This window comes from Zonotrichia leucophrys, chromosome 7 (genome assembly GCF_028769735.1).
Source record: "Zonotrichia leucophrys gambelii isolate GWCS_2022_RI chromosome 7, RI_Zleu_2.0, whole genome shotgun sequence".
Lineage (NCBI taxonomy): Eukaryota > Metazoa > Chordata > Aves > Passeriformes > Passerellidae > Zonotrichia > Zonotrichia leucophrys.
The window spans coordinates 21,168,046-21,180,170 of NC_088177.1; the positions used below are offsets into that span (position 1 = coordinate 21,168,046).

Genomic DNA, 12,125 nt, shown 5'->3' on the forward strand with positions numbered 1-12,125 from the left:
AGCCACCAGCCCTGGCCCTGGCGCTTTGAAGTGTGGAGCCAAAGACAAGAAATGTGACACGCTGTGGCACGCTCACAGAACACATGAGGTGTGCTTTGTTCTTTTTATTTAGGGCTCATAACAAGAGGGTTTAGTACACAGCAACAATTAATTCCAAGTACAATTAAAAAAATTTAAAAATTGGGTTTTGCACTCACTGGAAGGTGGTTCAAATGGCACACACACTAAACGTTACTGGCGGCATACAGCTCCCCAGAGTCCTGTGGGCTTGGTCATTTACAGTGGGCTCTGCATCCATCCACTGCAGCAGCAGTGCCAAAAGCAAAAGCAGAGTGTGCTGCTCCAACTGCAAACCAAAGTGGGGGGGGTATCTGCTTTCAGAAAAAAAGTGCATGGACAAAATCCATGTTAGACACTGACATCTCCAGAGAATTCATAGAAACTACTTGTCCATGCAAGTTGCAAAAGACACTTTTTCAAATGTGAAAAGAAGCACTTGTTCTTTACAAAAAAATCTCGGACATGTCAGCACTTACTGAGGCGCTGTAATGGAAATAAATTTGTACATAGCTCTTCCTATTAGTCAGTAGTGGTAGGATTCTTCAGAGGCGTAAGGAGAAACTAGAATAAACTTAACTGCACCCATTTCAGCAGGGTCCCCATGTCTCTGTTCAGGAGGGTCCTGGGTGTAGGCTTACCTCTGGACAGCAGGCCCCTGCTGCCATCACTGTCTTCTAATATGTCTCGTAATAAGCACAGGTGCTAATAAAGTTAGTACATTTAGAGTACCAAAAAAACCCCCAAACCTCTTCCTCCACTGGCTGAAGATTACACAAAACACATGCATGGGGTTTTTTCCAAAGTAGCAGAACACCATGATCTGTGAATTATTCTTTTTAACAGCAGTTTTCAAACTGTGGCTGCATCAAGCTTGCAGCATGTCCCCATGGATGTGAGGTGGGGGTCTCACTATGCTTGAGGTTTTAACTTCAGAAGTAGGTAAATAGGACTGTTACTGCACATTGACTTCAGCTACTGTGGGGGAAAATCCCCAACACAAACCCCACATTGTTCCCTTCTTGTACTGTTCTGGCCTCTGTGTAATAACCATTTTATCCACAAACTGCAGCCGTGCCAAATACTGGGAGATGCCAGAAACTGGGGAAGGTGAATACACCTGTAAGCACAGTAAATTCTTGTAACTGGCACCCCAGAAGCTGTAGCCCAGGATCCTGCTGGTTCTCGGTTTCCACCACCACCTTCCCTAGAGGTTAGTGGTGTAAATACTTGCCTTAGTGAATGCAACAGTGTTGTACCTTTTCTACTGCCACGGTTGCCAACACAGGTCCTGAAGTCTCTGCATGGGGTTTGTAATACTGCCTGAAATGCTGCAGTGCCTTCACCAGTGACTCTCCATACTCTGAATGTAACTACTGCTCCTAGTAAAGCCACAGCACCACAGTCTGTCCAACAGCATCCTCTAAGCAGCTTCCAAAAAGGACCTGCAGAGAATACAGATGTCACCTGTTTTACAAAAAGTCCTATTGCACCTCTGGGAGGAGAAGCTCTGCAAAAGCTCCCAGTTTACTAAACCACATAAAGTTCCATCCTTTCCAGAAAAGAAAACATGGAAATTTTGCTCTATGCCTGGAGCCCACAGACATAACTAATAAAAAAGCAGGCTTGTTTCCAGCAGAGAGGTACATCCACAGTATCTGTTAGGAAGTGGTGGAAGTTGCTAGGAAGAGGACAGTATTCAGTCACCATCAGTGCAGAGTCCTCTTCCAGCTCTCGTCAACAATGTGCACATCCACAGCAGGCAGGCAGCCCACACACCCTCTGCTGCAAAAGGCCCCTCAGTCCTGCCGCTCCCTCGCTTTCTTTTCATGATCAACTGAAACACCCCAGGTAAAAGTGGCACTTTTCAGAAGCTGCATTACTGCCACTGTCAACTTTGGCTGTCACCAAGAACCCTCAGCAGCAAGAAAAGAAAATGCCCAGCAGCTGTGAAAGGAGAACAAATTGCTCTAGCAAGAACTAGCTGGGTGTAACCCTTTCTGGCACCCACAGGTAAGCCACCCAGCCACACACCAGGACCTGTGGTTCACACTAGCAGACATCTCCAGACACTCTTGTGACATCCAACTCAACTATCTGCAAGGATAAGCTGAATTCCAGGAACATGGTCAACCTCCTGGTAACCACACCCAGCTGTCATCCACCTCAGCACCAAGCCACACCTCTTGCCCTCCAGTGCCTCTGTGTCTGTGTCTAACCAGTCAGACCATCAAGTGATCCAGCATTGCTGCTGCTCTCTGGTGCCTACTCCAGCCACTGCACGTGGACACGCCCTCAGGACACACAGGCACAGAATTTGCTGGTCACCCCTCCTGCCCCTCTTAGCCCTCTGCTGCAACAGCTGAGGGGAAGGGGAAAAGGAGAGGAAAGAACTGGTCAGACACATGCAACCTCAGCTCTCTCTCTTTGGCTGGAATGAAGGCACCAAAATGAACCTGCTTCAGCACTAGATGTGGACAGACTCAGTCAGACCTCCTCTCATCAGGCACATGACAGAGAGGCAGCTGTAGTTAATAGCTTTGTCCCTGGTGCCAAGAGGAAGGAAGAAACCTTTGATACACAGCAAACCAAGGCAAAACACACCGCTAGAGGATGCTGAACAATTTCTGTGCACAACGAAAACAGCTGGCTGGGCTAAGGCAGTTCTCACAAAGGGAGAAACATCTACATTTTGGCCATTCAGCACTCTTTGGGCTATGCTGGAGTGTCTCCTTCCCCCACCTCTCACGCGTACACACTCCCACTTCGACAGCCTGTGATGCAGAACACCATGAGCTGTGGCAGCAAAACTCAGCAGTGAAGAGATGTTGTGCACCTTATTTAAAATACTGAGGTGTTTCTCCCCCAGCCCCCCATTTGCCACCCCCTTTTAAAGTAAACCTGTAAATTAAAAAGGGGTGGGGAAGAGAAGGTTTTGGACAAGGAGAAGTACAAGGGACAAAACTGGAAACACAACCCTCACTGACTTTACTAGCATGCAATCTATGTAACATTAATTATACAAAGCCTGTTTACCTTGGCCTGGTCTATGACCATTACATCACATCATCCCCAAACAAGCAACAGAATTAAAATCTGTACAAAATAAAAATATGCATAAAACTCAACAAATTTCTTTACATTAGTACTGTATAATAAAGCATAAAACCAGCAGGAGGTGACCCAGAAATTCCATCCACAGCAGTTCTTGCAGGATAAACAATTCCACGTTCTATTAGCAGGGACCAAACTAACCCCTGGCCCATCAGACCAAAGCCAGTTCTTCAGGAGCTGTCACACAGCTGGCCTGAAAGTGGAATCACTCACTAAGGGTTTTGTAGCCTCATCTTCTGTGCTCTGCAAGCATTCATCTCACACTGCTCTGCTCTCACAACACAGAGAGCTTGCAAGAGGAAAAACCAGCTGACTGAAGAGAAAGTATCACACACAGTGGGAGCACACATTACCCCACCCACCTGCCAGAAGTGTTCAAGCACCAGCTCTTGCTCAGACTGGGTTAAGACATGTTTCCCTAAAGTGTGACCTGCCAGCTGCAGCTTGGGTGCACAGGCAGAGGTTCAGCTCTCACTTAAGAAATCATTAAGCTGCCCTAACAATTCAGTTGAGCACTGTGGGCTCAGTTTTTGCCACAAACGTATCCAAGGCAAGAGAAGCAATGAAACCTCTGATACTCCTGGAAAACACAGCTGCCCTGTAAGCACCAAAGGCTGGTGAATGCTGCTGTTCAATGACCTTTGCTAGAAGCACAACCTCCCTGTGCCAAAAGCTCAGACCTGCCCAATGACACTAGAAACAGTTATCCCAGTGACTGCACAACCAGTTCTGGACTTGCTTCCACGGGAACGATGGGCTGATGGAACTGAACATGGCTGCTTCTCTTGCTGCAAGAAAACTTTTCAGAGTAAAAGCCTTGAAGGGTATCTGTTCTGGCACTCATCCCAAACAATGCTGTCAGCTTCCAGAAAGAAGACAACATGTGGATTAGCAAGGGAAAAAGTGACTTCTATCTGCACACAAGTTTCTTCAAAGTCATCCTTCCTGCAGACTTTAACCAAGCCAGTTTCTTGTGCACTGTCACAGGAGTTCCACAAGCTCACAGCAAGTCATCACATTCCTCCATGGCCTACAAACACACCTATTTGTTTGTTCCTCTTGCCCTCCGAGCAGCTATCCCTGCCCAGGCTGGCACCGAATCTGCACCTCCATGCTGATACTGCACCAACTACCAAGCAAGGGGCTGGGTCAGTTACCTGTACTGGTGTCAGTGCCATCACACATCCAGCCCTGCTCTCCTGTGCACTGCTCTTTTTTAACATCAGCCTCTCCAGCTGCAGTACTGTCTCACCTTGGACAAGCTACTCTTGGTACCACCTTGGCACCAGAACTTGGCCAGGTGACAGTCTAAAGATGCCCTTGCCCAGGAGGCTCTCAATTTGCAGGCTAACAAGACTTAAAAGGAAATTTAATTAGTTAATGCATGATATTTACCCACAGGTAACATTTAGATGTTCCTAAGGGCAGATGAGTATAACCATCACTTACAGTGATCTGCTGTGTACAATCACTGAGTAGAATTGTTAACTGAGACTAGATTAGAAAGCCAAGTATCATCACAAGGGGCTACAGAGCCTTCACTTGGTATTACTCCACCCCAAGCCATCAGTACAGCTCAAAATACCTATTATAATAAACAATGGAGAGGGCTAGGGGAAGAGCTAGGACTACTACTAGTTACTGCTTGGATTTCCATGGGAAACCAGTACACACAACAGCCCTTTTTGCTTCTACTGAAGAGACTTTGGCAACAGACATGAAGACGACAATTGCCGTTTGTCCTGCCTCTGCACAGGGCTCTCACAGTACATATGCAAATCTAGTTGTCAAGTACAAAATAGCCAATTTACAATACCTGATTGGATTTTTAAGATTATATTGTGCATAAAACTAAAGCTGGGGGCAAGTTTCTCTAGTGCAAGCAGGTATGAGTAGATTTGAACCTTAGATCACACCCCCTAGAGTTAATCCTCAGACCCCAGGAGGACCTGTAAACTTTGTTTTGCCTTCACCATCAACGGCATCTGTGAGTTCTGTTTGAACCGGCAGCAACCGTGGCAAGGAGCTCACTGTGGAGAGGAGCACAGTTACATCAGTGCAGAACACAAAACAAATATGTGGCATTCAGAAGATGAGAGATGGGGGTGGGGATCCTCTGGGCTGCAGCCATCTGAATTGTCTAAACTGAAAGGTGAGTGAATGAAAGCCGGCTCTGTGTGCCCTGGGTCAGCCTGCGTGTGCAGAGCAGCTGCAGAAGTGTGTATGCTAGGGAAGCATCCAGCTATCTGGAAGGCAGTTACAGGAATGTCTCTGTGTAGAAATCCCAGTGTTTGCTAGCACGTGACTGTTCTTCCAGCTGCACAGGAGTGTAGTGTAGAAACAGGGGATGTCCACTGGCCAGTAACCTTCACCACAAGCATCCAGGACATCCCCAGTGCCAGGCACTGCTTCCAACGGTATAGTACCATGAGGGCACGCAGAACTCCTGAGACAAATCCCAAGGCCTGTCAGAAGTCAGAATTGGAGTGAAGTATGAGCTAATCAACAAGTTTGTTACATCTGAATGGGTCAGCTTAATTCAAAGTCAGATAGCTCAGGATAGCCTCTGCTGGCAGCTGAAGAGCCATTTGTTCAAACAACTCAAATCACTATTGTCTTATCATGAGGGGGAAAAAGAAAAAAAAAAACCAAACCAAACCCAAAAGAGTGGTTGTTACAATTATCCTTCATTCAGTTATACTGGATGGGGCCCCAGAGGCTGGTGGAGATCTGGGAAGCCCTGACAGCTCCTGCAGCAGGAGATGCAGTGTTCTGTCCTCTGGTCTTCACTCTGAGTAATGCATGATCGACTCCACATAGTTCCCTGGGAACAGCCCCGTCACTCCATTCATGACCCCCTCATACCAGCCATCATCATTTTTCTTGATGACGTAAATGATGGCACCTTCCTGAAATGAGAGCTCATCTTCCTTGTCCTTGGTGTAGTCATAGATTGCCACCACTAGGAAAGAACAGAATGTGAGTGTTAGGAGAGCTAGGGGAGGAGGAGGAGGAAAATGCAGTCACCCTCCCTCAGGCAGGCACTGCCTCACCTGTGTGTCTCCTGAATGACCTGCTGAGACAAACAGTTTCTTCCACCCCCTTTTGTACACGCTCATGCTGTGAAGCACATGAGCCAGGACTCCTTTAACTCCTCTATTCTTACTATTTCCAGACCCACCAGAGGAAGTGTCCAACTGTATGATAAACTTTTGGTGTGGAACGATACAGCGAGGTGGTTGTGAATCCCCATGGCTATGACCACTCAGAACTATTGCTACATGTGCTAAACCAGATCTCAGCACAGGAAAGAGCAGGAAAACATGGAAGAGGGAGTACACCAAGAGCTCTCTTCAGGTCACAGTATGAGTGAGCCAAGGCTGACATCCCAAACCTCCATCTACCTTAGCCACTTCCACATTTAAATCTCTAAAGGTCATGGTGCATCTCAATATCCAGCAGCCACTCTCAGGGACACAGCACCAAAGTGGGCAAATCCCTGTTAGAAGCCACAAAGAAGGAAGGTGGAAATATACACATAGTGTATCAGGACATTTTTCTTACAGCTGCAGAATATTTTAGTGACAGCATAAAAGTTGTTAGGAAAGGCAAACAAATTGGACAAAGCACTTGGAAATATTAAATAGAACAGTCCTGAAATGCCAGAAAACAGACATAAAATTGATAACATTTTTCCCATCTCAGTGCTATCATTATGTGTTTCATAGAGAAAGCCAGCTATGCCAGACTCTGAGTACTTTACCAAATAGCATCAATCGCTGCTTTGAGAACTTGGCAATGACACATGCAGTGCTGCCACTAAGGAAAAAAAAAAGTATGCTGGATAGGGATTCTAAAATATTGTGCTGGGGATAGGTGGAAAGATACTCTAAACTAAAGCAAGGATTAAAAATTAACAGCATGTGTTCATAAAACTACTGTCCAAGAGTCCTACTAAACTCATCATTCTTTCCAAAAGAAAAGAGGTCATTTCCCTTTTTGAGGGAGCAAAGGAATCAACACAAACCAACACTAGGGAAACCTGGATCCAGAAGAGATTATAAAATAGACAGATCAATCAATCCCTGTGGAAAATCAGAGTATGCGAAGAATTTTTTATCCTGTGACTAGAGCATTCTTTGAAAACACACATTGTTAGCTGTACTATTGTGCCAGCAGTTGTTAAATAACTTATTCTGTGCAGTTTTAGACATATCATTTTAAGCAAACAAAACACCAATGGAGAAACAAGTATGATTTTAGCTGAAAAACAAGTGTATGAACATCTGATCCATGCAATTTAAGTCCTTCAAAATTCCTAAGGGTTTTGAAATTTCTTCCTCGAGTCACTGTGCTATTTTTCTTCATTCTCTTCACGACAATAATAATCATCATTATCATTCAAGGACCATGGTAACTTCCAATTCCTTTCTTTCTAACTTTTGAACTCTTTCTAACTTTTTGTACTCTAGTTCCTTTGGATACTGAATGGATTCAATATTTCATGATCTCAAGAAGGAAACTCTTCCTTAAATTTGTGAAGAAAACTTGCTTCTTGTTAAGCCTCATAAAATTTACCTGAAGCCTGGTTTTGCTTTTACATCACCACTGCTTCCTCCAGGATGTTATTTGTGTACTGGCAACAGTCCTGTCTCTAAAAGGCTGTTTAATCCCTCAGTCTGCAGTCCCATCAGTTCAAGCTGTGAGCTTGTCACATGCCCTGAGTTATGAGGAGGCCAGGCCAGCATTGCAAGAAAGGCTCCAGATGAGACAGGAAGCAGCAACAGTGACTCAGGAGGTGGCATCCTGCCCTGTCAGCCTAAGCCAGGGCTTCTTTTGGTTTCTGTCTGAATGTGTTTCAATGCAGTTATAAAAAACAGAATTACTCATTTAGGGTGATATTCTTCCAATGAGTGATCTTTGGTTCTTCAACAATCACAGATTTTGGCTGAACTCTGTTATATCCAACTGACCACAAATGTAGGCTAGGCTGATTAGCCAACTGGAATCTGTGAACACACTTTCTCTAAGTGGTGAAAGTGCAATTTTTCCTTATGGATACCCATTTCCATTCACCTGATTTGCAGAGCCAGATCATTTTCTTATTTTTTCCTGCCACATGTCCAGACACAGAGCTCAATGGACACTGCAGGTTGGCTGTTGCTATTACAGTCACGTGGGCAGTGTCCTCAAGTTCAGCATCCCCAGGAGCTACAGCCTACTGAACAATTTCTCCATCTGTTCCAAATGCATCTGCTACTCACATCCATGCTCAGCTGCAGGCTCCATCCTCAGCTCTTCATGTTAAAGGTTAAATGTTAAACCTCCCACACTGTTTGACCCTCTACAGAATGGGGTCATATTGAATCCCATTCCAGCACACAGCAACTCTCTTGTATTTGACACCTCTTTGGTGTCCCAGCTTCTGTTGCAAAGGTCATCTACCCTAACCCTATAAAAGTGCTCTCTTATGAACCTAAATAGGAGAATGGTCATATCAAAAGTAAAAGTACAAATCCTAAGAACTGGGAATTCTACTTACTGGGGGTAAATGTGTTGGAAGAGCTACTTACTTTCATCTATTTTGTCCACTTTGAATCATGTGCAGCAGAATACTATTTATAGGAACTTAAGGAGTTGCCACAGGATAAATTATTTTGCTGAATAAAGCATTTTAATTCCCAGCAGTATAAGTATACAATTTTTTGAGTATTAAAGTCCTCTTTTAGTATAAGGTTTCTCATTAATTTTAAAGCTTCAAAGCTTGCTAGGAAAAACTCACAACCAAGCACTTCTCTCCCAATTCCAGCAACGCAGTCAAATCTCAAGACATGGGCTAAGTAGAGACATTCATGTAATACAACAGAATCCACATCTATGTCAATATCTCATTTTTTCTGGTATTCTAAAAATACTATTTAACAGTTCTTCATATGCTGAAAGCAATTGTATTTTCTACTACTTTTAAAAGTGCTTCTAAAAACACACCAACCTTTTCAATGTTTTGGTCATCTAGTTTTAAAAATACAGATCAAAATTATGTTTTTGCATGTGTCTCTACATCAATAGAGACAATGTTTGGCTTCTTATACTTTTGTTCTCCATAGGAAACATTTTTTGATTAAAAGCCAATTTAGTCCAGCTTATCTTTAAAGACTCTCATTTACAGTTTTGCTGTCCCATGTGAGATGGAACAGGTACATGTCTATATGCACCTACATAAACCATTTTAAGTTCCCAAGCTCCCACGGGAAAGCAGAACAGAACTATCATTCAAACATCATTATTTCCTCAAATAGAAAGGTGTTTCTTGAGGCATGTGCACACTCCACCGTGCATTACTATGAGAGACACTATAAACACACATCAGGGCCTCTTCTTTCGCTTTTGCTGTTGACTAAAATGCTGTCATACAAAGTCTGGCATGAGGGAGTGTGGGCAGACTCCATGTGCAAAAGCAGGAGGGCAGGAACACACACAAAAAGTTGTTACAAATCCAACCCTACTGTCTCTTCCAGCTCCAAACCTACCCTTTTCTAAGTATGTCCTGGGTGCCCAGGGAGGGTCCTCCTCAGCATAGGGATCGCTGTACTCCACCACAGCTGCTTCCTCCTCCTCGTAATCCTCGGGAGGTGGGGGTGGAGGCGGAGACTCATCAAACACCGCCTCGTCCACAGGCGGAGGCGGGGGAGGAGTATCTGAAACTGAGCAGAAGGAACAGCACAAACATGAAAATGTCTCTACAGCCACGGCAGCTGCTTCAAGTAATACCCTCTAGCCCAATTAATGGAAGGGGGACCAACAATTGTAACTTGTGAAAATACACTAGAGACAGGAAAATTCAGAGAAGGAATGGCCAGGTACCTCCAATAAGATTATTTCTTTTTCCCGCCCTTTACAATTTTAGACAAACTTGCAGAGGCAATAGAGAATGCAGAATTCTGGCTATATACAGATAAATCTTTCATCAACTCAATCCAAAAGCCACATCCAGTAATAAAACATTGCACAAGGAAGCAGCAAACTTACTGTTTTCTTGAACTCTGGCCACAAATCCCATTAGTGGTAACTGTGGAGTTACCTGTAGGATGGAGGGGGGAGGAGGAGCAAGGGATGCTGCCACAGAAATTAAAAAGAGAGAGGCATCCAGTTAGAAACACAACAAAGCAGCAAACAGGAAAGTAGACATCACCACCACTCAGACAGTGCAGCAGGCTGCTAAGAAGCTGAGATAAAAAGACTGACATTTAAAGAAAAATGGTTCAGGTGGTTTAAGCCTATTCCTAATCCTTTCTTCAAAAATATTTCTCTATTTTTAAAATTTCCAATCCAGCTCTTTTTCATAACATTAACAATCCATGCTGAAGCATTTTTCTGATTTGACTATGAGATTCCCTTAAGATAAAGTTTCTTACTACAGAATATAGCACTTTATGGGCAGACCTAAAAAATGTATCAAGAGGACTCTGCCTATAATCCTCCTCAAATCTAATTGATATTTATAGAGGTGACTAACGGCATCCATGAATCCCTAGTAATGAAAATGGATATACCTCTTTTTTTTCCAAGATGTAGGCCAAAAGCCCTATTGAATGAGGCAGCTATTTCAGACAAAACAGAAAAAGATGCCTTTTGAGAACTGTGCAGATCTGAAAGATGCAACACTTCTGATCTTATTGACAGAACAGAGCACACTGTGCTGCTGCCAAACCACAGAGCCTATTCCAGATGTGCTGCCTGATTTCCTCCCCACCTGACTTCTCTGCACTGAACTCTGAACAGCCCTTTCACTGGTACCAGAAGGGCTCTCTTTGTACAATAAGAGCTGCTTTGTACAATATATGTGAATTCCCAGTTAAAGAAGATGCTTTCAGCCAGTTGCAAATGCTGTAATGCTGAACTGTGGTTGAAGCCTGGAATGCTAGTTTCAGTTACCTAGTTAAAACATCAGCTAACTAGTTTTACGAGACTTTAGTATCACTTTGAATAATGCAGCACAATTCTTTAGGCAAGCTGCAAGACGATTTTTCAGACAGCACACCTTAGGAGAAGCACAAATAATACATTTCTTGTTAGTATGTGGCATACAAAAAACATTTAATCATGTCCAAAGGGATTAAGGGGAAACAGAAGTCTATACTTCATATACCAGTACTATTTATTTAGCTACCAGACAGAACAAAAGAAATTTCAGGCTAATTCCAGAGGTAGTAAGAAAACTGACAGGGTATGATGTAACATTTTTCAGAATTAATTCACATAATCATAGCAAGAGAAAAGAGTTCTCCAGCATTAACAACTTGTGCCTCAAAATTTCTTCTGTTTGCTCATTCCAGTAACATCTTAAGTGCTTTGAATTTCTTCTATCACTCACATTCACATTTCTTTCAGAGCCACACAGCATGAATGAAAAGACTAACAGCAATCATCCTTTTTGTTGCAAAAGTACCTCCATATAAAGTAAGTTCCATTATCTCACCATTTAACTGATATCTCTTGAGAAAAAACAGAAATGTATTTCTGATTAGTTTCTTTGACTCAAATGATGTGACCTCAGAGTATTTATTCCTTCAAGTGTAACCATGATTGCTGTGAAAAGATTTGGTCTTGCACTTTTTCAAAGCAGAAAAAGGGAACTCAAATTTAAAGTCCTACTGAAAAGCAGTAATATTCATCAATTCAGCATCCTTGTCCCTACTTTTTCAATTATATACAGTAGAAAAGTGTTTCATTTCAAACTGATTCCTCCATTCAACATCATATGGATTCATACAATCCATAGCTATCATAGGAGAGTAGCTCCAGTTTCCTTGCTCTCTTCAGTGTACTTTGTTCATGAGCTATATATATTTCTTTGAAAGAAGTAACAAGGCTTTTAATGGAGAAAAATAAATCACTCTAGACAAGCATGCCAAGCAAATCCAAAAAAATTCCCAGGTTCAGTTTGGGTTGTG

The 12,125-nt window shown here is 43.3% G+C and overlaps 1 protein-coding gene across 19 annotated transcripts in view; it reads right to left on the minus strand.

Moving 5' to 3' along the window:
* Nucleotides 1-84: 84 nt before the first annotated feature.
* The window catches only part of ABI2 (abl interactor 2), a 64,685-nt gene continuing 52,644 nt past the window's right edge, over nt 85-12,125 (minus strand). For 10 of the 19 annotated variants that reach the window (XM_064717749.1, XM_064717746.1, XM_064717740.1 and 7 more), the window contains 3 exons: nt 10,201-10,287; nt 9,702-9,875; nt 85-6,133 (listed from right to left, as the gene is read on the minus strand). In XM_064717749.1, the coding sequence (XP_064573819.1) occupies nt 5,958-6,133; nt 9,702-9,875; nt 10,201-10,287 (437 nt within the window). In that variant the 3' untranslated portion in view covers nt 85-5,957. The remainder of the gene's footprint in view (nt 6,134-9,701; nt 9,876-10,200; nt 10,288-12,125) is intronic. The other 9 variants (XM_064717755.1, XM_064717743.1, XM_064717753.1 and 6 more) reach the window with 1 other exon arrangement.